General features: G+C 43.7%; 1 protein-coding gene across 2 annotated transcripts in view; it reads right to left on the bottom strand.

The window, feature by feature from the left end:
- Positions 1–26,435, bottom strand: part of prkg1b (protein kinase cGMP-dependent 1b) — a 722,012-nt gene that overhangs the window by 158,866 nt on the left and 536,711 nt on the right. For both annotated transcript variants that reach the window (XM_078223608.1, XM_078223609.1), the window contains exons 6-7: positions 17,480–17,557; positions 12,800–12,894 (exon numbers count right to left, since the gene is read on the bottom strand). In XM_078223608.1, the coding sequence (XP_078079734.1) occupies positions 12,800–12,894; positions 17,480–17,557 (173 nt within the window). The remainder of the gene's footprint in view (positions 1–12,799; positions 12,895–17,479; positions 17,558–26,435) is intronic.

The raw sequence follows: 26,435 nt of genomic DNA, 5'->3' as shown, positions 1-26,435 counted from the left end.
CTCTTTGAGGACTTACAGGGACATGATCGCTTGCCAACAAGAAGCCATTTCTATTTTCCGACAGTCATCAATGAAAAAAATGAGGATGCAACGAATATACGAATCCAACAAAAAAAAACAAAGGCAAAACAGCTGAGTCCAAATGTCTGTCAGCACTGTTTTTGAGTGCAGGCATTACTTTCACATCCTGTTTGCACTGGCAACATTGGAGGTGGGCAGTGCAAAAAATTTGCTACTTGTTCTTGGTATCTGCTTTGTACTGCCAGTTGTCCCTCTTCCCAGCAAGGGGCTATGAGATGTTGCACTGGGGGCCTGTGTAGCAGCCAGCTTACTCTTCTTAAAGGCAAACCATCCCTCTTAAAAGAATGCAGTGTTTAATAATTTTGCTGGGATTTAAAACATGGAAGATGGAACACAAATTGTTGAAAGGGGCTTCCAGGGTGAAGAATGCAATGCAATAGGCATTAGTGGAGTACGTGGGCAGTAGGAGCAAGGCTGGGGTTTTGCAGGAGAACAAAAGACCTTTGAGGACCAAGCTGAGAAGGTAATGGGGGTAAGTGACCACAGATGTCTGGACTCAAAGACCTAACACTAGCATCACAAGAAGTTGAATGACCTCATGTGGGTGGTTAGTCAGTGAATGTATCTTCCCGTGACATCTCAGTCATCACACCACAAACCTTCTGCACCATACCCCAATCCCCTACCCAGGAGCCCTTGCACTCAGAACTTAAGTCCAACATCAGGTACTCCCTCTCACCCACACACATTTACCAATGCTGCAAACTCACAGCCACTGTCTCATTGTCTCCACATACCTCCCAGCTTTTCACCCAAGGCAAGAACATCATTCAAATATGCAAGACGATCAGTAACAAAATGTCCCCCATTCTTCCTCTTTGGAGGCGGCATGGTGGTACAGGGATTAGCACTGCTGCCTCACAGTGCCAGGGACCTTGGTTCGATTCTCGCCTTTGGTCAATGTCTGCATAGAGTTGGCACTTTCTCCCCGTGGCTGTGTGGGTTTCCTCTGGGTGCTCCGGATTCCTTCCACACTCCAAAGGTGTGCAGGTTAGGTGAATTGGTCATGGGTCATGGGGTTAGGGCGGAGTATTGGGCCGAGGTAGGGTGCTCTTTCAAAGGGTCAGTGCAGACCCGATGGGCCAAATGGTCTCTTCTGCACTGTAGGGATTCTATGATTCTTCCAGGACATTGTGACACATAATAGAAAGGAGCACAACAGAACCAACAGGGAACAAGGACGCCTGCAACTCCTGAACTCTATGGAGGACATGACTCCTGCCATCATGGTGTTCATTACAATTTGCTGAGAACACGAAGGATGTCCCTTTTCCAATGCTCATCCTTCCAGTTTAACCTCATCTTGATGATGAGCAAGTAACAAATGTGTGATCCTCTAGCTCTTGCTTCCTACCTGACCCTATTTTCCCTTCCCCATCTAATTTGCCCCAAGGCTGTTACCCGCTGGGCCACTAAAATGGAAGAGAGACAGTAACAGCACGGGCCTGTCACTGAAAACTCACACCCACAGCCACCGGCTCAGAAACTGGCCCTGCACCTATCTTGTTGAAGTGGGATCAGCATCACATGATAAGCCAGGAGAACACGAGTTAGCTAAAGCCCAGTGAGCTGGAAAGGATGGTTCATTTGTCAGCTGGTCGGAGGGCGAGATCATAGCGAGATTCTACTGCTGAGAACAAAGATGTGGACCTTGAAAGATCGCAGGCAGGAGAACGTTGATAGGCCATACACACTGAGATGCTAGGTGCATTGGCTGGCCTGCCAGACAGTCAGTCTCCTGTCACTGTCAGGGAGCATGGCGGAGGCTATCACACAGAGCTTCCTCTCTCGCTTGGCGGGGGCTGTCACACAGAGCTTCCTCTCTCACTTGGCAGGGGCTGTCACACAGAGCTTCCTCTCTCGCTTGGCGGGGGCTGTCACACAGAGCTTCCTCTCTCTGCAGCTTCAGGTCCATCTCTCTGTTGTGCTGCAGCCCCCAGTAGCACTGCAACTACCTGCTGCAGCCTGTGGGCGGACATGTCACCTACCCAGCTGTCTGCCCTGTCAAGATGCAGAAAACATCTCTGACCAATCCAGCAACTCACCACAACACCTACACCGCCCCCAAAAAATTCCAGAGTGCTTGCAGACACTTTGTAAAGGGAGAAGTTTTAAAAAATGATCTTACCTGCAACTTAGGTGCCTGGCCCTTTAAGGCTCACCTGTACAGGACCCAACTTGCAACTTAGAGAGCCTGTTGTTTGAGGAGCGACAACTGAAGGCTGATAAAAGAACATGTCGCCAGGACTGCCTGATCCAAATGAATTATCCTGGCTTTGCAGTGACCAGTTGGACAGTGTGACGTCAGTGCTGCCTCATAGCCTTCCAGTGCATAATGGTGACACAACATGGCCTCGAAAACTGCCGCTTTAGGGAGATTAAACTCACATCCCTGAGCTTCTGCTCATTTAGAAATTAATGATCCTTTCCTGCACCGACACGCATCAAGTGACACTGTTGCCTGACGTCTCTGTTTCGTCGCTAAAGCAGAATAACAGATGTAGCTTGCCGGTGGCTAAGGCTGCACATTCTAATCCAGGCTCTACATACTTCAGATGGTGCCCTTCACTTGTTGCTTTCAGCTCTGTCACAGGGGCAGGGCACAGTGCTGGGAGAAAGCAGGCCAGCACACAGCTGTGTCCTTCCGGCAGCTCAACTAAACTAAAACAAAACTGCAAGTAGCTACCCAGTGACTTACTTTAAAATAAAAGCACATAGAAACATAGAAACCCTACAGTACAGAAAGAGGCCATTCGGCCCATCGAGTCTGCACCGACCACAATCCCACCCAGGCCCTACCCCCATATCCCTACATATATACCCACTAATCCCTCTAACCTATGCATCTCAGGACACCAAGGGCAATTTTTAGCATGACCAATCAACCGAACCCGCACATCTTTGGACTGTGGGATGAAACCGGAGCACCCGGAGGAAACCCACGCAGACACGGGGAGAATGTGCAAACTCCACACAGACAGTGACCCAAGCCGGGAATTGAACCCAGGTCCCTGGAGCTGTGAAGCAGCAATGCTAACCACTGTCCTACCCTGCCGCCCTTCTGAGATCACTTCTGAGATCAACTTGCTTTGGTCATCCCTCTATACAGGGGGACTGTAGAGGATACACCTCCGAAAGAAGTGTTGGTTAGATACATTGGCCATGCTAAATTCTCCCTCAGTGTACCCGAACAGGCACCGGAATGTGGCAACTAGGGGATTTTCACACTAACTTCATTGCACTGTTAATGTAAACCTACTTGTGACACAAATAAATAAATTTTAAACTTAAACTGCAAAAGGCTAACTTTATTTTAAACTTACATTGCTTCCTCAGTTATTCACAGCCTCTCATGAAATATTAGTTACATACAGCCATATGGATTAGGAGCAGGAGTAGGCCCCTCGAACCTGTTCCACCATTCAATAAGATCATGGCTGATCGGATTGTAACCTCAACCCCACATTCCTGCATAACCTCCGCCCCTGATAAAGTTTCACCCTCTTATTAGTTGATCTGGTTTGGTCTTGGATGCATGATTTATAATAGTCCGGCATTAACGTGTACATATCTCCATAAAGAATGGCTAAATTCTCCTCTCACTTGGAAAGCACTTTCCTATATTAGATAGTAATGACAATAAGGAGTTCTAATTCTCATATGAAAAGCCCTGAGTGTGTTTAAGATTAAACTGGGGAGTAATTTGCAGCATGGTGGCACAGTGGTTAGCACTGCTGCCTCACTGCGCCAGGGACCCGGGTTCAATTCCGGCCTCGGGTCACTGTCCGTGTGGAGTTTGCACGTTCTCCCCATGTTTACATGGGTTTCCTCCGGGTGCTCCGGTTTCCTCCCATACTTGAGATGTGCGGGCTAGGTTGATTAGCCGTGATAAATTGCCCCTTAGTGTCAGGGGGATTAGCAGGTGGGGTTGTGGGGATAGGGCTGGGTGGGGTTGTTGTCTGTGCAGGCTCGATGGGCCGAATGGCCTTTTTCTGCACTGTAGAGATTCTATGAATTTATGAATTTTTTACAGAATCCTAAAAATGATGGAAGCCACTTAACTGCCGACTGTCAGCTTGCCCTTTGTTTAAAAAACATTTTTAGATTTGAAACTTCAGGTTCAGAGATGGTGGAATGCAGGTATTCCAGGATTAAGTGATCAGCCTCAACACCTGAGAGCTTTTTTTTTGCAGGTAAATCAGCTAATCATACACACAAACTGTTGTTCCTTTTTATCCCCAATTCATTCATGTTAATTGTAGCAAAGCAGGGACTGCCTGTATAGGATTCATCAGATATGTACTCCTGCCAACCTGGCCTGGCTCCTTCAAAGTGCAGACGGAAACTTTGGCCTGGATTTTCTCAGCAACAGAGAGCTTCCCTGAGAGAAGGAGAACCTCTCTGTGGTTGCAAAAAATTGCAAAGCTGGAAGTCCCATCCCCAAACATGGCACCTACCATTTTCAAGGAATGGGAATGGGAATGGGCCTGGGTCAGGATTGAGTCAGGAATGCATACACTCATTGGACCTATAAAAGCTCATTGGAGCTGTCAAAAACAACAGACAAAGTGTCAAGATGAACTATCAAAGGGAGTTGTCACACTATCAAAGTATCTAAAACCCCTGCTCTTTAACACTGAAAAAAACTGTCTGCAGTGTCAAAAAAAGTGATTGCTGGTTATTTCACACTCTGTTGACATTTCGGGCTTTAGGGCCACCATTACTGGATTAGTGATGTATGACTGATTTCACAACTGTCCTTTATCATAGTGGAGTGCCTGCCATTTCACAGTTTAATGAAAAGCTCCAAGTGGTTATGTATTCTTTGAAGTGGGATCATGAATTCTAAGAAGATTTTTAGGTTATAAGCGATTATGCAATTAATTGTAATGTTTGATGCTTTAAGGGATAATGTAGTTGAAGAGATGTAAAGGTAGTTTTCATGATTTTTAAAAAATATGTCTGCAATTACCACCACTTGGAGTTTTATTTTATTTAATCTCAGCATGGACCCTGAAGTGTGCCCATAATGGATACTGGGTGAGCTGGTATGGTAGGTATAAAGGAAAAGGGTGGCATGAGGTGGTACTAGGTTGACATAGGAGACTATAAAGGGCTGGGAGCATAGGTTGCCATGAAGGATTTGCAGGACCACGGGTGTTGTGGGTTTACTAGAAACAGATTAACAAGTCATTCATATAATTGGATATGCCCAGCAGTCAGAGTGCATAGTAGTATTCAGAGTGGAAAATCGGTCTGCTAATGCTTGATGTGATTCAGTGTCATTTACATCTACCAGACTAAATGTGGAAACGTGGAATCTATAGCTCCTTTGGTGCCAGTTTGAGCCAGATCACAACACAATAATCTGACATTAGAGTTTCGAAAACTAAACTCCTCCAAATTAATAATCAGCTCCATCAGGCATTGCTGTCAATCACAGTTCCCCAATTGAAAACAACTCCAGAAGATCCACTCCTCACTGACTCTTAAATATTTTGACTGGCACTGCAAGACTCCATAACTGATCAGCCCAGCCTTCATGTCCATCAAGCACTTGGAACGCTTATCAACGCCCTCAGTTTCCATTTTTTAAGGTGGGACGTGATAGCAACAAAGGGACAATTTTCTAATTGTTGGGATGACACTGTAAGTATTAAAGATATAGCTTAGATATGGCACAGCTTAACAAATTTACTCCCTTCAGTTCAACTCTGAGTACAGGCCCATTTTATTCTAATGCTACATGTGCATGATCTAATCCTGGGCACATAGGAGTCGGAATAGAACATTCAACCACTCCAACATATTCTGACACTGAATTAGATCACAGTTAACTGCATTTAACCCACTTGGTTAGAGAATGCTTACTATCCATGCTTAACAAAACCTATGTTGACATTTTTCAACTGAGCCACTCTAGTAGGTTTTTGGACAGGGGTTTCCCAGAATTCCACTTCCCTTTGTGTAAGGAGTGCTTCCTCTGAATGGCTTAACTCCGATTGTGCATCTTTTTGTTTATAACTCGGATGAAAACTAAAGAACTTTTAGATCCAACTACCCAACTCCCATCTTCTGCCTCACAGGAATGCAATAAATGCTGATCAGAGAGGCAACACCCTTTTTGCGAAGAGTTGCATGCATTCCAAGGCCTTGAGGGGAAACATCTTAGACCATAGGGAGGCCTAGTCCCAACAATGCACTCCATGGATTGAGTCTGGCTTATATGGAGCTCAAATACTAAACCTCGGACAAACCCGGCCCATCCCAACCTCATGACCGTTCCTCAATCCACTTTGCACTCTGGAGAATTTCCTGTGTTTACTAAAAGATAACAATCAGTGAGCATAGCTGTTACAATAAATGAATCAATGTTTATGAGCAGGGACAGCTTCACTTAGCTTCCTTTTAACACAGGATGTTCAGGCTGACAGAGACTGTGACAATGTGTCGGCAGTTCTTGTTTCACTCCTGGGACATGGACTGCCTGGTTGAAGAAAATTATGAAGGTGCTTTATATTTATCAGTGGTGAGCAGTCCAGATATATGCGACTGAAGTGTAAAACCAATATAGGATTAATGCTAATCTGTTATCTGAGGCAGGATGGCTGACTGATACTGAGGCATTACATTCAACAAACAAGATTTGCATTTGTCGCTGTGTCAATGATTTGAGATATCTATCTAAAAGAATCAATGTACCAGGTAAATATTAGGATAAAACTGAATTAGACGCCTACATAAAAGTAATCTGTGTGGTAGTCTACTACAGTAAGAAGTTTAACAACACCAGGTTAAAGTCCAACAGGTTTATTTGGTAGCAAAAGCCACACATGGTGTAGTCTACTACACCATGGATTACATTATGTTATGCTATATTGTTATTGCTCCACAATTAGTGACTTTGCCTTCAGCTGCCGAGGTTTTAAGGTCTGGAATTCCTTCCCTAAACCTCCCCGCCTTTATGATAAAAACATAGAAACTAGAAGCAGGAGTAGGCCATTTGGCCCTTCAAGCATGCTCCGCCATTCATTTTGATCATGGCTGATCATCAAATTCAATATCCTGATCCCCGCCCCCCTTCCTACTATATCCCTTGATCTCTTTAGCCCCAAGAGCTGTACCTAATTTCTTCATGAAATCACGCAATTTTTTGGCCTCAACTACATTCTGTGGTAGTGAATTCCACCCATTCACCACTCTCTGGGTGAAGAAATTTCTCCTCACCTCAGTTCTAAAAGGTTTACCCTTACCCCCAAATCATGACCCCAAGTTCTGGACTCCCCCACCATTGGGAATATTCTTTCTAAATCAACCCTGATTCTTTAAAACCTACCTCCTTGATAAAGATTTGGTCACCTGTCTAATTTTAGGGCTACAACAACAACTTTCATTTACACAGCACATTTAAAGTAATGCATTAGGAACATGAGAAAACAGAACATTCGCTGAACTTGACTTTTGCTGGAAAAAAAAAGACATGCTGTTGAAATTTTTCATTTTGCGCTCATCAGGACATACTCAAGAATGCCAAATCTCAAAGGGAGCAAAAATTTATACTGCACAAGGAAAGGGCTGTTGATTGGTTGGCAAGTTGGCTTTGATTGGTCTGCATCAATGATCTTGTGTTCTTGATCCCTCAACTACAGGAAATAGTCTGCTTCTCTCTGACTTTCCATAAATTTTAAACAGTATCCTGGTACCACTCTTCTCCATCATACCTGAATTATCACAGAATCCCTACATTGCATAAGGAGGCCATTCAGCCCATCAAGTTTGCACCGACTCTCCAACAGAGCATCTTTACCCAGGTCTTCCCCCCACCCCCCAACTTATCCCCGTAACCCCACGTATTTACCCCACTGATCTCCCTAATTTACATATTTTGTGACACTAAGAGTCAATTTAGCATGGCCAATCCACCTAACCCGCACATCTTTAGAGTGAGAGAGGAAACCGGAGCACTCAGAGGGAACCCACACAGACACGTGGAGAACGTGCAAGCTCCACACAGAAGCCATCCAAGACTGAAACTGAACCTAGGTCCCTGGCGCTGTGAGGCAGCAGTGCTAACCACTGTGCCGCTCCAAGCCTAGGTGATTTCTGAATTGTACTTCAGACCATCTGAAGAGTAACACTGTGACTCAATGGAAAGCAGCATTGATGAACAACTAAAACAAACAATAAATTCCCTGGTATATCTTGTCAAGGATAAACATTAGCTAGGAGTACTCAATCATGGCTTTCCGATGATGTTGAAAACTGTTCAATATTCATGCTTGTGGCTTCTGTCACCAGCATCACTTGATTTATGTACAAGATATGTATTTCTTTCTGCATTAACCATGCATTGATGTGCATCTTGAAACTTCAATCAGATATTTATAGATGTAGAAGTTTAATGTCACCAAAAAAGGTTTTTATTGTTAAAAGCTTCGGATGCACTTCAGGTAATTTAATTTCTATACCAAATCAAAAGACCAGGATGAATCAGATGCTCTGTGTTTGAGTTCCAGCACGATTAAAGTCCCATTAACAAAGTGACTGTGCAATGCACCCTCTGCAGAAATTGAATTACCGCTTACTGCAGCTATTATGTCTATGCTTTAGAGAGACAGATTGCAATCCCTGTGGCACTATTAAGACCCATTAGTCTGTTCAAAATTGCAGTTTATTATCCTCTAGGTGTCAGCACCCGACAGGATGTAAAGCACCTGTGGAGAGGCTCCTGGTCCTCAAAGGTTTTCTCTTCTGGGCAATTTGATGTGCGCTGTATATTTATTTCCATATCCCCTCTGCTTCTTCATGCATCCATTTCAAAATATTGCGTCCACCTTAAAAACAAATCCTGCAAAATTACGAGGCTCCACCATTAGCCTGGAAGTTCTTGCGATGGGCCAAACACAGCCACCACTTTCAGGGCCTGTGCGCTTCATGGGGACAGGGGTTCAGCCCCTCGGCCCTGCTATACCATTCAATTTGATCGTGGTTAATTTGTACCTCATTTCCATTTACCCACAGTGGCTCCACACACCATGGCATCCATTGATCTCAACCTGAGTACTCCCAATGAACCCCATCATTTTGGAGGGGACAATTTGAGATTGCCAATACTCTTTGTGTCACAATATGCTTTCTGATAATGCTGCTGAATAGCCTTATTTTAATTTTAAGATTTGTGATTCCTCAATCTTGGTTCCCCCACTTGAGGGATTAGATTTTTCTGCAGTTACCCTATCAAATCCATTTATCAATTTCATAGAATCCCTACAGTGCAGAAGGAGGTCATTCGGCCCATCGAGTCTACACCAACTCTTACCCAGGCTTACCCTGTAATCACATGGATTTACTCCACTAATCCCCCGAACCTATATATATGTATTGTGAGACACTAAGATGCCATTTAGCATGGCCAATCCACATAACCTGCACATCTTGGGACTGTGGGAGGAAACCGAAGTACCCAGAGGAAATCCGTGCAGACACTGGGAGAATGTGCAAACTCCACAAGAGAGTCACCCATGGCTGGAATTGAACCTAGGTCCCTGTGCCAGCATGCCGCCCTTGATCGGATCACCCCTCAAACTTTAATACTCAAGTCGAGTGTAAGCAATCTATCACCATAATCTAACCCTCCAAGTCCCAGTATTATTCTGGTGACGCTACATTACCCTTCAGGCTTCCAAGTTACGCTGTAATTCCTCGCAGGAAAGGATGAGGGACTAAGACAATCTGCTGTACCAATCAGCACCAGCCAGACTGCAAAGGTTGCGAAATGTCAATAAGGTCCCATGTGAAAACTAATTGGGATGGATTTGGACCCAGTTGTTGGGTCTGCTGCAGCTGATTCTTCAAACAATCTCTTCGTACTGGCAATACATTGGAAACACGCTTATTCTTTGTGCTGATAAAACCAGAGTTCTTAGGTGGTAATTTTCATCTTCACCCTCTGGGTGCTAACTAGCAGAGTCCACCCACCTCCCCATCAATAACTCACATGATTATCATCACACTGATGATAATTCAGCCAGCATATCTTTCAGACTGTATGAGGAAACTGGAGCACCCGGAGGAAACCCACCAGACACAGAGAGAATGTGCAAACTCCACACAGACAGTCACCCAAGGTTGGAATTGAACCTGGGTCCCTGGCGCTGCGAGGCAGCAGTGCTGATCACTGTGCCACCATCTGTCTACTTCTGATATGTTTCTAACAATCTTTCCTACAGGATTGCAGATCGCTAGGTTCAGCTCATATTGCCCATTTCTCTGCTACTGGGCAATGTTCCTTTGCCGTGATATTCTTTTTGGTGGCGCAGTTTGCCATATTACAGGTATGCCTTCATTAGAGAGAGCGTCACGACTTCCAAATTGCCAATACTTTAGTCTCAAGAACTACATTGTAATGCAAGGCATTCACTTTACATAATATAAACATAAAATAAACTATAATCACAACAATTTTCTCTGAAGGAAACCATTTTTCCCCAATGATGATATTCCACATGTTGTTAAAATCTGAATAAAATCAAATCTGTTTGAGTGTGAATCTCAGAACTTGCAAGATCCTCAATCGTTTACGCTGTAACAAAACCGACACTGCTGATTTTCACCTTTTTGTTTCATTCACCATGAGGTTCTTTGGCTGGTATTGCTGTCGCAGTGTGTCACTTCCTGATCAAAGGGAGGTTAGGATAACCAGCTCCCAGTTGTTGAGAAACACTGCATATGACCATCTCTCCTATCTGAGGACAATGTGCCCTAGGTTTCCCTGCTCCCAGGGTGGAAACACTTACCAGCGTGAACATACATCCTGACCTTTTATGGACCTATTGGCTGGCATTTTTGCTAAACCAGCTAAATAGAATTTGAGAAGTACCCATTAAATGTTTTTACACTAGCAACCCTTGATGCATTTTCACAACCATATTCTTGGAATGTCAAAAGCTGTACTATCATAGTCGCTGTATTTATGTCACAAAAACAATTCAATTTCTGGTAGGAGCCATGCTGCAGAACCCTCCCTGTGAGGCATCGACAACTAGCAATAATGGATCATTCAAAACAAAATATTTGTCACTGCATCTATTAAAAAAATTGTTAATGTGAAATGAATTGAAACTAACACGAGAACAACATTAACAATAAAATGTGATAATAAAATGGATATTTCTTGCAACATGACATTATAGCTGCAAGATATGTGGCACAGTGGTTAGCACTGCTAGCTCAGAGCGCCAGGGACCCAGGTTCAATTCCTGGTCTGTGTGGAGTTTGCACGTTCTCCCCATCTCTGCGTGGGTTTCCACCGGGCGCTCCGATTTCCCCCCACAGTCCAAAAACGTTCGGGTTAGGTTGATTGGCCATGCTAAATTGCCCCTTAGTGTTGAGGGATTAGCAGGGTAAATATGTGGGGCTACAGGGAGAGGGTGGGATTGTTGTCAGTGCAGACTCGATGGGCCGAATGGCTTCCTTCTGCACTGTAGGATTAATAAAAAAAACTCTTGTATTTTATATCTAAATATTAGCATTGCTATAGATTGTTGCTAGTTTTTAATGTACAGCAGACTGAGTTAGTCCTGGTGGGTAACTTCACAGTACATGAAAAAGAAGTGCTGCTGGTAAGACCTGAGGGGCATGAATAAACAGCACTGAAGGTTTCCACAACATCAAAATGTAATCAGGGCAGCTTTGTGTCGTACACATGCGGGCAGTGATCCAACTGCACACATGGCTTACAACCCATAGCCTGAGTGGAAATGTCATGTGTTGACCTTGAAGCAGGTCCTCACCGCTGATGGATACAAATGGGAAGCAGGCAGCCAAAGCTGCTGACTCAACATTTCTTGCTTAAAGGCTAACTTATCACTCCCAGGCCTTGGAACCAGGCCACAGGATAGCAATGGACAAATGCCTGGCACATTCTGCTGAAATTCCTCGCCATGCTATTTTAGGAGGGAATAACAAATGAGCCAATTTATCCATTGAAACAGCACAGAGGGAAGTTTAAGCCAAGCACATTAATGTTTGCATAACAGTGTCATGTTTGGTGCCCTATCTTAGGGCATTAACAGTTAACCAACATCCTCGATCCCATTATTACTATGAAACTCTTGGTGAAGGCCATCAAAGTGTAAATGTCTTTCAACCTTTACTAGGCACCCAAGCTGTTAAGCAGCTCACTCTATCTCATACAAACCCTGCAGCCCATCGAGCCTGCACCGACAACAATCCCACCCCAGCTCACCCAATGTACGGATTCTATTCTATGATTAACACATCTTGGGAAGGGTTTCATATATGGGAGAAGCAAGGTTTGAATCTTTGCCGGGGTGCTTGCACTGATATTTTTGCGCCAATGCGGATTGTGGAACAACAGCTACAAGGATTCAGTGAGTGGAGATTATGTATGACAACTGAGCTTCACAGAGCTATGTGGCTCAATCCCTGTGTGAGTCTGCGAATCAGCCAGTTTCACTTTGGAGAATATTGCAACATGCTCCAACAATGTTCAAAGATTCAGGAGGTAGATACTGGGTGAAAACAGAATTAGGTACGCCAGTGGAAACTCCTGGAACACAAAAACATTCAACCTCCCATAAAAAAAAGTCAAACCAGCAATTTGGCTTTAAAAGAAAAGTAACCACATTGTTTTCAATGAGAAATGAGTTCATATTAACATGCTACAGCCGAGCAGGCTATCTGCCATTGGACTTACCCCTGAAGAGCCTTTTCTCCAAACCAATCTCCTTTCCCTAACGTGCGAAGGAATACAGCCTCTTCATTTGACGACTCTTCCCGTGTTACATTCACCTGCCAAAGAACCAATCAGATTGTTACTTCTGGTAACAGGACTAGAGACTGTTTCCCTTTCATCCAAATTATCCTTCCTGATCTCCCAAAGGCGCAGTCCCCTTCTGGACGACAGGGGATAATCCTGCAAGGATTGACAAGCCCCCTAATATCTTGCCCAAATGGTCATTCCTACAGACAGTGAGACTTACCTCGCTATTTCACCTCAGAAGTCTTCACAACAGATTCTATCACAATTCTATGTCTCCACACATGGGCATTTGGGTCAGTGAATATTGAAGAACAAGACCCGATTGATTTTTCCTTCTCCAGGCCATTCATGCTGTGGCAAAGGTGAGACCAACCGCCTTCCTGGCTGACATTAGTTCACTCATTGCAGGCCAAGACTGGAGCTTGGGGTTTCCTAGGTCTGTATAGCCCAGTGCCATATTGAGCAATACATTGCCCCTTGAATCATTTCAGGCAACAAGGATTCATTTTAAAAGAGGAATTAATGGGTGCACTTTTCAGTACGTGGTATAGTTTCACTTGGAACTGGTGTACTTGGTTACCACCTTTGCCCCCTCTGACATGGCACGCTTGGGCAGTTCCCTGGGCAGCAGCCGCCAATTGCTGTCTGAGTGCCCCAGGAGCTGATGGTGCTGCGCTTGTTGTAATGGGCCAGGTGGGAAGCCTCGCCTGCGATGTGCTCGAAGATGTCATTGACAAACTAGTTCATGATGCCCATGGCCTTGGAGGAGATGCTGGTGTCGGGGTGAACCTGCTTCATCACTTTGCAGATGTAGATGGAATAACTCTCCTTCCTGGACTTCCTCCTCTTCTTGCCGCTCTTGGGTGGCACTTTCTTGATGATTTTCTTGGCGTTCTTCTTGGCTTCAACCATCGTCCCGATCAATTTCAGAAATAGAGGAATTGCACATGGAAATAACTTTCCCCAGGTCTTGTTTGCACCAAGTTCCCTTTCCAATGCATAATTAGCTATTCATTCCCAACGCTGCACCCCCCCGCCCCGTCCCCGCCCCCAAACCACCGAGATGGCAGGAGTCTTTTCAAATGCAGTACTGTATCCACCTGACAATTCATGGTAAAAACACATAATCCTCTGGATTCAAATGAATCCATTTAGTTCCAGTCAAACAGAAATGTGTCAAATCAACAAAATCATTGGGCTTGTTAAATGGAAGAAATGGAAAAAAAATCAAATGACAGATCTGGAGTTCCAGTCAGGCCACTAGCAATGGATTGGTGTATGTGTTCATAGTGAGGGAGAAAGAAAAAGGTGTTATATGACAAGAGTGGCAAGAGCGTCTATTTGTACAGAGGCCATCCCCATTGTGTACATTCAGAGCTTCTAATTTTAAATGACTTCTTTCTTCGTTAAGAGTGGTCAGTGACCACATACACTCAGGTGAATTTGAATCTAACTTTGGGGTCAAACCATTGCATTAGGGCAATGGCAAGAAAAATTTAGATGCTCGTGTTGGATAAATGAGTCCCTAAGACCACAGCATAGGAGGCCATTCAGCCTATTGCCCTTGTGCTGGCTCTCTCTTAGAACTATTCAAAAGTATTCCGACTGCCTTACACTTCCTTTATGTCCTAGTGTCATGATAAATTATCTCAATCCTCAAGGAAAATAAAAGTGGAATGGGTGATATTAAATTGCAACTGCAAGAGTGGTTAATAACCTCATGAACATGAAAGAGGTTCCACAGTATTACTAAACCTTTAGATCAAGACAGACAACATTCAGGTTAAATTAAGCTACTACACTAATAAATTGTAATCGTTTTCTGTGGTTGGAAATTTATTACTTTTGCAGAAAGAAAGCTAAACACAGTTTGCTCGGCTGAACAGATACATTATTAACTACCTGGAGGCTAAAGTAAGAAGTCTCAAAAAACTAGGTTAAAGTCCAACAGGTTTATTTGGATTCACAAGCTTTCGGAGCGCTTCTCCTTCATCAAGTGAGCATTCCTGGAGGCTGAGTATGCCCCTTTGGAACCAAAGTAAGCTCCATGCACTGAGTATCACATTTTCCCCAAAGCTTTAACTGTTCTTTGCTGAGGTTACCAGCTTCACATAAGCAGGGTTAAACATCCTGCAAATATGATAAAATGTATTTTTCCTCTGAACATGTCCATCAATGCAACTGTCAGAAACATCAATATTTAGATTTCATCCTCACAGAAAGCTGGGATATTCGTGTCACTAATAAAAGTTGCCTGAGGAAACCAACTGAGCTGGTAAATTGCCAGATACAAGGTAAGAAATATTTAAAATTGATTTCCATAAATAAAAGGATGTCTAAGGGTAACAGTTACATTATGAAACAGCACTGTGTAACTGCATATAACAATCCCGGGGCTCTCATTGTTTATAATACAGCCACAAGTTAGCTGTGTGATGGAGTACTCGCCACTATTGTCACTGGACTAGTAACCAAAAGGCCCGGAGTAATGTTCTGGAGATAAAGGCAAAATACTCTGGATGCTGGAATCTGAAACAAAAACAGAAAATGCTGGCAAATCTCAGCAGGTCTGACAGCATCTGTGGAGAGAGAATAGAGTCAATGTTTCGAGTCAGGATGACTCTTCGTCAGAGCTGAAGACAAGGATAATCGGACAAGATTTATACTAGTAAGGTGAGGGTGAGCGGGGGTCTGGAATTGATAGGAATGGCATTGACCAAATGACAAAGGGAATATAAATGGTGATGATAAAGGCTCTCCTGTCCACATGTCCTTCCTTGGCCTGTTTACAATGTTCCAGTGGAGTCCAACACAAACTGGAGAAACAGCACCTCATCTTCCGATTAGACACTTTACATTCTTCCGGACTGAGCATGAACTTCAGAGCATGAACTCTCTCCTCCATCTCCACTCAATCTCCATTTATTTTATTTCATTTCTTCTTTTCATCTTATTCATCCCTTTTGTTCCATATTCTTATTTTTATTTTTCCATTTCCAACATCTCAGTTTCCATCTTGTTTCCTCTCCACCTCACTGTCACATCCTACTCTCTGCATCTTTGTTCTGCCATTTACACATTCTGTTCTCTTAATGGACGCTCTTAGCACGATTCTTAGCCTTTATCATCACCATTTACATTCCCTTTGTCTTTGCCATTCCTATCAATTACAGATTTCCCCCCTCCCCCCACCTCACTAATATAAAACTTGTCTGATTTTCCTTGCTTTCAGCTCTGATGAACGGTCATCCTGACTCGAAACATTGGCTCTATTCTCTCTCCACAGCTGCTGTCAGACTTGCTGAGACTTTCCAGCATTTTCTGTTCTTGTTTTTTAATGTTCTGGGGACCCAAGTTCAAATCCTTTCAAATGATTTCAGAAAGAAATTAGATATAACTCTTGGGGCTAAAGAGCTCAAGGGATATGGAGGGAAGGAGGGATCAGGATATTGAATTTGATGATCAGGCATGATCATAATGAATGGCATAGCAGGCTCAAAGGACCAAATGGCCTACTCTTGCTTCTAGTTCCAATGTAAATCCTATCATGGCAGATGGTAAAAATTTGAACTGAAAAGAAAATCTGGAATTAAAACTCAGATGGTTCACTAATGTCTTTTAGGGAAGGAAATCTGCCATCCTTACCTGGTCTGGCCTACATATGACTCTAGATCCACAGCAATGTGGATGACTCTTAGGGATGGACAATAAATGCTGACCCTGAAAAAATAACTTGCCTTGATGAGTGTAGCTTCAACAGAACTCAAGAAGCTCGACACATCCAGGTCAAAGCAGCCCCTATAAACAAACCTTCTCTCCCTCCACCATTTATGCACAGTAACAGGCATGTGTACAACCTACAGATGCACTGAAGGAACTCACCAAAGCTCCTTGGACAGTACCTTCCAAACGCGTCCACTACCATCTAGAAGTACAGGGGCAGCAGATTCATTGGAACACCAGCAGCTCTAAGCCACTCACCATCCTGACTTGGAAATATATTGCCATTCTTCCCTGTCGCTGGGTCAAAATCCTGGAATTCCATCGTAACAGCACCATGTGGGTACCTACATCACATGGACTGCAGCGGTTCAACTCACCACCACCTTCTCAAGGGCAATTAGGAATGGGCAATCAATGCTGGTCTAGCCAGCGATGCCAACATCCCTTGAATGAATAAAAGAAAATATATTTAAGATGAGTATATCAGGAGCTGGATCTTTCAGTAGTACAAGATTATCCCGATTCCAATTTGAAATAGGTCTTGAAGAGTCTGCATTCACTTCAGAACTCTGCAACCTGTTTCACAGGTCAACTAATCTCTGACAAGAGAACACATTCATCTTGCTTTTACATAACTTGTAGACAGCTCATCCATGCGGTACATATTGTGCATTGGAAGACATGTGTCCTTGGCTTACTGCCAAGCAAGAATTTGTTCTTATTGTCCATTTTGTTAGCTCTTTCTCGAATACCTCAGTAGGAATGCTATACACAGTACTCAATTCCAGCCATCTTAAGGACCCGACAGAGGTTAGCTTGGTTTTCTGATTGCATTGCAATTATATTCTGACTGTGATTCCTTAACCTCTAAATGTTGGCAATAATACTTACCTTTCCTTTGCTAATAATGAAGAAAGTGTCCCCACGAGCTCCCTGCCGAATAATATACTCCCCATCTTCATAATACGTCTGCAAGAAAAAGAAAACAAAGTCCATCACAGCTTCCCCTGAGTTTTCAATGGCAAATACAATGTGGTCGGACGGATTCAAAACTTTGTGAATGGATATCAAGCTGAAACTCGACAATGAAAATCAGTTCACAAAAAGTCCCTTCATGTGGCCATGTTTATTATTCCCCTTTTCTCTCCAGTACCTTACCCGAGTGAGCCTTGATAATGAGTATTGCTGGGCTGACCAACCACTGAGTTCATCTCAGTGCAGCCTGATCCTGCCCTGAAGCAATGTCTATAGATAGGGCCTATCCTATTAGGGATCACACTTATTTCCTCTGTACTTGGTATCGAGGTATTTAGTCATGACCCAACATTATCAAGGTCAGCAGAGGCCGCTAGTTCCATACAAACCATAAATATAACCTTGGATTTGCTAGTCCCTTTGAATGGTGCCTTTACACAGAAGGCTGATAGGGAAGGTACATGCCACAGCTGCTCCAAATCTCCAAACATATACTGAAATGTTTAACTCATCTCAACTTTGATTTATGTTCTGAAACCCTGAAGCATTTGCTAAGCAGTTCAAACAGAAGAGGGAGTCAGAGAGGTAGCATTCACAACACGAGGATCGTCGTGACATAGTCTCCAAGTAACATTCTGAAAGTAGCGTTGGAGTACAGCTGCAGAAGTTTAGCTTTTAGCTTAGTATGGAACATGCGTGCCTTTGCTCTCTAATTGTACTAAAGTAATGATCTGGCCAATTTTCTGAGTATACATTATGCCATCTCTGGCATAATTCCAAAACCTCAGAAGATTATCATTAATTTCAGTGGAATAAATTAGAATTTTAAAATACGTGGCGCATGCTTCATAATTATATCAACATTTATATGTTTAATAACTTGAGAAATTAAACAAAAAGTCATAAATGGATTGCTTTATTTTGCTTGTCCACAGTCAGCGTTGTTGTTGTATGTTTTCAGTTGATCGCTCACAAAGAGGTTCTGGTTAAACAAGTGTTTGTTGGTAACACATAACTATGGACATATATACAGAGTATAATCCAAACTCCGAGCTTCCACACAGGGCCCTGCATACTCTCACACTGACTCTCTGATCACGTGGCCCTTTACAGCACACCTTGGATGATACTGTTCCCAGTCCCACATTAACTCTTGCTATGCCAGGTACCCTTAAGCTACAAGCTTCAAGCACTCCCAGTTTGCATGTCATATGGACAGGAGCGAAGATCCTTCGATTCTTAAATGGCACTTTGGCTCCAATCTCACCTTACACTCTATAATGTTCCATCACTGATATCATATTTCTTTGTCCATTATCCACCATCAGTTCTGAAGTACAAACAATTCACTCACACTGTTCAACGATGAATAAGACAGGAAGTTTAAAACTCTCTTCACCTGATAGAAACGGAGTAAAATGGGGAGGTGGTGGTCTAGTGATATTATCACTCGACTATTAATCCAGAAACTCAGCTAATGTTCTGGGGACCCGGGTTCGAATCCTGCCATGGCAGATGGTGGAATTTGAATTCAATTAAAATGATCTTGAATTAAGAATCTACTGATGACCATGAAACCATTGTCAATTGACAGAAAAACCTCTCTGGTGCACTCATATCCTTTAGGTCATTACCTGATCTGGCCTACATGTGAGTCCAGAGCCACAGAAATGTGGTTGACTGTCAACTGCCCCCGGGCAACTGGGTACGGACAATAAATGCTGGCCAGCCAGCGACACCCATTTCCCATGAATTAATTTTAAAACCTGCTTCACAGCTCCAGGGACCTGGGTTCGATTCCCGGCTTGGGTCACTGTCTGTGTGGAGTTTGCACATTCTCCTCGTGTCTGTGTGGGTTTCCTCCGGGTGCTCCGGTTTCCTCCCACTGTCCAAAGATGTGCGGGTTAGGTTGATTGGCCATGCTAAAATTGCCCTTAGTGTCCTGGGATGCATAGGTTAGAGGGATTTGGGGGTAAATATGTAGAGATATGGGGGTAGGGCCTGGGTGGGATTGTGGTTGGTGCAGACTCGATGGGCCGAATGGCCTCTTTCTGCACTGTAGGGATTCTAAGGTGGTGAAATGTCTTTGGCGGGTATGTTTCAAAGTGGGCAGCTTACGTGCTGCATTTAAATGGTGCCCAGCTTGATAAAACTAACTTGGCACCTCATTAGTCTTAGTCAAAGAGTTAAAATTTCCTCTATCGAGTCCAGTGTAAAAGCTAGGTTACACTAAGCACGACATGAAGGATGCAACTCCCGGCATAGCCACTGTATCAGTTTGGGTAACCTTACTACACAGATTAAATCCTTCAATTACAATGCAAGCCATCAAATTATAATGGACTGCACTCCCACTCCTTCCTTATTTCTGTTCAATAAAATGAGCTTGGACAAACAGTGTGTAGCCATTCAAGAAAGGCAAAAGACCCTTCTGATTTCTAAGCTGTGGTACTCAGATAAGTGGGGTCAGAGGCCACAGCGTGAAATGCTGACACTATTCATGCTGCAAGTAAGTGTTTTAAAACGTCGCGCAGCAAGTGGCTGGTAGCAGAAATAAGTGTAGCAAGCTGTCGCAGGCATCATCGCTTCATGAGCTGTCATTAAGCCTGTCCTCAATTTGCAGTGAAATTTGAGTCCACCAATGCATTCAATTAGAGGTCAGGAAGTCTGTGCAAGAATAATCAATTATAATGGGAGCAGAATGATTGAGTATTTCTCAAAATGTTTTTGTGTGGGGGGGCAAATTTGACACACTTCTGCCCCAACGCCTGAAAGGCAGAGTCATCTACCCAAAGGAATACTGTGTGTATGATTGCAGAGTATCTTATTAGTGAACAGCAACAGAAATAATTTACTAACACAATGGTCACAGAAAAGATACAGAATGTAGAATTCTTGAGATAGCATGCCTCTATGCAAGGATGTTAAATTCTAAATGGGAAAGAGGCTGACAACTTTGAGAACTGTACATTTGTCCTAGTCCTGGTTTAGGGAGTTATGCCTCGAGTGTTTATTTTTTAAATTCAATTGTGGAACATGGACATTGCGAACTGTCCAGCATTTATTGCCCATCCCTAGTTAAGGGAAACCATTGCCAGTTTTAAGCTTGGGGGGAGAGGGGGCAGAGTTTTGGTGGGGGGGATGGGGGGGCAAAGTTTGGTGTTGCTGGTGGTTCTTACCACATATACATGTTACCTGTTGTCTGTAATTTTCCTAGTGATGAGCTTAATCACACCTGGTAGTCGCAATATATTTACTGCCAGCCAGAGCTGGTATTATCTCTGGCAACAATTAAATGAGGTAAGATATGCCCATCTATGTAATCTATGTAACAACAGTCACAGCACTTGACTGAGCAACTCATGTGAAGCACTTTATGGTGTGATGTGTTCCAAGATAAACACAACTTGTTTTTTTTTTAATTTTCCAATGTATTTTAAACATTGTGGTCTCCTGTATTGCCAAACAGACTGGGCTGTCATCGGAACTTAGTTTTGTTTTATGTTTCTATTATTTTCCCGAGGGAAACAGCTCAGTAGAACTGAGAATTCCTACCACTAGTATAGACGGAGGGGTTGAAATTTGACTTGGGGAAGTAAAGGGGGTGACAGCATCTCCTACCAGTTATACAGCCTGCAGTTCCATTTAAATCAATAGGGACTGATTGTCAGACTGGATGTATAATGGGCAGCAGATGCAATATTACCGTTGCTACCTCTCCCATGTCAAATTTTGCCTCGAATGTCTCTGTTGGAAAATTGAGGTATCTGCTGCGTTACAGTAAGTTATCATGGAGCTGTTAGACTAATGTGTCTCATCTCTGCTCCAGTCAATGTACTACGAACACACCAAGTGAAAATATAAGCTAGAAATCAGGGGCTAGATATTCTAAAAACTCACTTTGTCTAGTTGATAATATCTGAATAAGACCCATCAAATAAGCACAGTGAGCCCTGCAAAGCATTACCTTTGACAAAAGGGTGACTAGAATTTACTTTGGTCATTTACAAATGTTTCATTTTGAAGGTCTACCAGCAAATAAAATTCATCTAATTCACAGACAAGTCCTGTTTTAAGAGACACTGAAAATCACAATTCTGAAAGAATACACTAACTCCTTGTGTGCTGATCCTGTATTCATTATGTTTTATACTGATATGCTGTTGAATGTCCTGCTGCGTTCTGATTATTCTGTAAATCAATCTGATCATTTGTTTTAACCTGTCCACAACAGTCACATGTTACTTTCTGTCTTTTTCAATGGGTGCAATATTGTGCATAGGGATTAACTGTTAAACTGAGCCTTCCAGACTAATAAAGGCACATAAAGGTGTTAGTTCATAGGAGGCTTGGATTGCATTTGGAAGTGTTTACAAAGAGCTACATAAAATACATGGCCAGGAAACAGGCTGTTTGGCCCAGCTGGTGTTCATGCTCAAGATTCCTTCAATCTTTTCTGCCATTGCCATTGTAACCTTCTACTCCCTTCTCCCTCATAGGTTTGTCTAGTTTTCCCCTTAAATGCATATAAACTATTTGGCAGCATGGTGGCACAGTGGTTAGCATTGCTGCCTCACAGTTCCAAGGAACCGGGTTCAATTCTGTCCTCGAGTGACTGCCTGTGTCAAGTTTATACATTCTCCCAGTGCCTGCTTGGGTTTCCTCTGGGTACTCCGGTTTCCTCCCACAGTCCAACGATGTACAGGTGAGATGGATTGGCCATCCAAATTGCCCCTTTGTTTCAGGGAGTTAAGCAGGGTAAATAAGTGGGGTTACGTGGATGGGACCTGGGTGGGATTGCCGTCGGTGTGGGTGTCGACGATGGGCCGAATAGCCTTCTTCTGTATTGTAAGGATTCTCTGATTCTATACTTCAACAACTCCTCGTGGTTGTGAGTACCACATTTTTATCGCTCTTTGGATAGAAGTTTCTTCTGAATTCCCCATTGGATGTGTTGGTGATGAGCTTACAGTGATGGCTTCTTATTATGCTCTTCCCCACTAGAGCAAACATTCTGTCTGTACCAAGAATACATGTTAGGAAAAAGCCAAATTCTAGCAAATGGACATGCCAGGCAACAGCTAGTACTGCCTCAGAAGCTGCTTAAGGAATTCTCAGCCGAGGTAGGGAATGCAAGGTGTGAGAAATAAAGAGTATTCTGCCTTTGGCAAAGGTTTTGAAATACCCAGTGCTTCTCGATCTGTCACTGAAAACCAAACACATCTTTACGTGGGCAAGGACAACATTTCATAGAATCCCCATAGTGCAGGAGGAGGCCATTCAGCCCATCGAGTCTGCACCAACCACAATCCCACCCAGGCCCTATACTAATAACCCTATGCATTTACCCTAGCTGATCCCCCTGACACTAAGGGGCAATTTAGCATGGCTAATCCATCTAACCCGTACATCTTTGCACTATGGGAGGAGCACCCGAAAGAAACCCAAGCAGACACGGGGAGAATGTGCAAACTCTACACAGGCAGTGACCCAAGCCGGGAATCAAACCCGAATCCCTGACGCTGTGAGGCAGCAGTGCTAATTACTGTAACACCACGTTGCCCCTCTTTAATTATCCTTGAAATGGACAGCTTGTTTGCTAGGCCGTTTCAGAGGGTAGTTGAGAGTCAGGACAGGAGTCACATTAGGCCAGACCAGGTACGGGTGACAGATTTCCTTCCCTAAAGGAGATTAGGGAATCAAATGGGTTTCTATGACCATCAACAATGATTTCATGCTCACCATTACTGAGACTAGTTTTTCAGTTCCAGAATTATCAATTAATAGAATTTAAATTCCATCAGCTGTCATGATGAGATTTGAACCCATGTCCCCACAGCATTAGCCAAGTCCTTGGGATTATCAGCCCAGTGACATTACCACTGTGCCACTATCGTTTTAGTAAAGCCAAAATCCTCATCACTCCTGTCGTACTGGTTTCATTAGCCCAGGCAACAACTTTCAGGTTGTCACCTTCAAACCTTCTTTTCTTCTGCTCCTCTAATACAAGCCATACCACGCTCTATTCCCTCTGTTTAATATCAGCGCTGCACCAACAAACAGCACATCCTTCCACTGAAACACCTGCCCTCCTATGCTCCCTTGCTATCTTCCACCTGAGCTTTCAAATCATAGAATCCCTACAGTGCAGAAGGCCATTCGGCCCATCGAGTCTGCACCGACTCTGCACCGACTCTACGAGAAAGCATCTTACCCATTCCACCCCTCTGCTCTATCCCCGTAACCCCACATATTTACCCCGCTGCCCGCTCTAACCTTCACGTCTTGGGTCACCGAGGGACAATTTAACATAGCCAATCCACCTAACCTAAATGTCTACTCTAGATCCTTCTCTTTCAATGTGTGCTTTAAAGAAAAAGAAATACTTATATAGTGCCTTCCACAATCTCAGGACATCCCAAAGCGCTTTACGGTTAATCAGAGTGCAGAAGGAGTCCAATCGGCCCATCGAGTCCACACCGACCACAATCCCACCCAGGCTCTATTCCTGTAACCCCACACGTTTACCCTGCGAATCCCCTGACACTAGGGTCAATTTAGCATGGCCAATCCACCTAGCCGGCACATCTTTGGACTATGGGAGGAAACCGGAGCACCCGGAGGAAACCCATGTAGACACGGGGAGAATATGCAAATTCCACACAGTGGAATTGAACCCGAGTCCCTGGCGCTGTGAGGCAACAGTGCTAACCACTGTGCCATCGTGCCAGCCCTCTTGAAGTACTCCTGAAATGGAGGCACTGCTGTAATGTAGGAAACGCAACAGCTAATTTGTTCCCATCAAGGTTCCACAAATAGTCATGAAATAAAGATAAAAGAGATGTGTTTTTGTGATGTTGATGGAGGAATTAGTATTGTCCAGGACACTGAGGATAACTCCTCTACTCTTCTCTGAAATAGCACAGTTGGATTTTTTATCTCTCTGTGGGAGAACAGTAGACCTTGGTTTAACATCTCATCCAAAAAGACAGTCAGTCAGGCAGTGCAGCACCACCTCAGCGCTGCTCTGGAGCGTTACTCTTAATCTTTGTGACAAGTCTCTGGTGTGGGATTTTGAGCCCGCAACCGTCTCACTCAAGAAGCAATACAACTCCCAACTCGGTCACATTTGGCACTGCCCACAGTGGTTCCTCTTCCCTTTCTATGGTCTATTTGTTGGCCAACTGCTATCCACTGCATGGAAAAATTATCTTGACAGCTCTTTCTCTGTATACAATCTGTAGTATTGAAATGTAAATAGTTGTTCAAACTCTCAGAGATCTGCAAATCACCACAAGGAATGCAGAAAGAAATTTGAGGATGATTACATTTTCCGTCGCTACTCCATCGTCAAAAAATATTCACTGTGGGAAATTGAAACCTGATGAGACTTGAAAAGAAAAGAAAATTCAGGACAATGAGGAAAGATTAAGAAAGTGGGACTAATTAGATTCACTCTCTTAAAGGGCAAGAACAACAGGATGAACCGAATGATCTCCTACGCTTTAAGTTCTATGATTCTCTGACTATACATTGCACAAACCCCTCCAAAAAATAAAGAAATCACATACGTCAAGTTCTCGGAGACTGGACAGTGCTCAAAGAAAAGCTGGAATTTTATTGGCATGCCGTGGATCCCACTGTCAGGATCACATGTGGCTCCCAAGCCCAAGTGGACGGCTTGCTGGACCAGAGAAGTGATCTGACGAGCTATGTCTGCCTCCATGCAATCTGCATGAGTTGCATCTCAGAACTAAACATAACTCAGCAAAGATTGAGAGGAGCGAGAGGGTATCTCATAGAAACTTATAAAATTCTAACAGGGTTAGACAGGGTAGATTCAGAAAGAATGTTCCCAATTGTGTGGGGAGTCTAGAACTAAGGGTCATAGATTGAGGATAAGAACTGAGGACTTAGAACTGAGGTGAGGAAAAACTTCTACACCCAGAGAGTGGGAAATGTGTGGAATTCACTACCAAAGAAAATAGTTAGAGCCAAAACATTGTGCGATTTCAAGAAGAACAACAAAGAACAAAGAACAATACAGCACAGGAACAGGCCCTTCGGCCCTCCAAGCCCGTGCCGCTCCCTGGTCCAAACTAGACCATTCTTTTGTATCCCTCCATTCCCACTCCGTTCATATGGCTGTCTAGATAAGTCTTAAACGTTCCCAGTGTGTCCGCCTCCACCACCTTGCCTGGCAGCGCATTCCAGGCCCCCACCACCCTCTGTGTAAAATATGTCCTTCTGATATCTGTGTTAAACCTCCCCCCCTTCACCTTGAACCTATGACCCCTCGTGAACGTCACCACCGACCTGGGGAAAAGCTTCCCACCGTTCACCCTATCTATGCCTTTCATAATTTTATACACCTCTATTAAGTCTCCCCTCATTCTCCGTCTTTCCAGGGAGAACAACCCCAGTTTACCCAATCTCTCCTCATAACTAAGCCCCTCCATACCAGGCAACATCCTGGTAAACCTCCTCTGTACTCTCTCCAAAGCCTCCACGCCGTTCTGGTAGAAATTAGATACAGTTATTGGGGCTAAAGGGATCAAGCGATATGGATGGGAAGGTGGGATCAGGACTACTGAATTTAATGATCAGCCATGATAAAAATGAATGCAGGCTCAAAGGGCCAAATGGTCAACTCCTGCTTCTTATTTTCTATGCTTCTAAACCAGGCACTCATCTGTCTGCCAGTAGGGATAAGATGGTGGTAAGGCTGGGAGTCCAGATTCTAAACACAAGCAGAACATCTCTTGTGAATGCTTGCCCTGCTGCTGCTCTCCACCGTACTTCTGTCCTGGTTCAACACCTGGGGAACAATTGAGACAAAGCTTTGCAGGCCACACTGTCCACCATCGAGGAT

This window comes from Mustelus asterias, chromosome 11 (assembly GCF_964213995.1).
Source record: "Mustelus asterias chromosome 11, sMusAst1.hap1.1, whole genome shotgun sequence".
NCBI lineage: Eukaryota > Metazoa > Chordata > Chondrichthyes > Carcharhiniformes > Triakidae > Mustelus > Mustelus asterias.
Note: the sequence above shows the minus strand (reverse complement) of the source record. Positions and strands in the feature narration are given on the sequence as shown.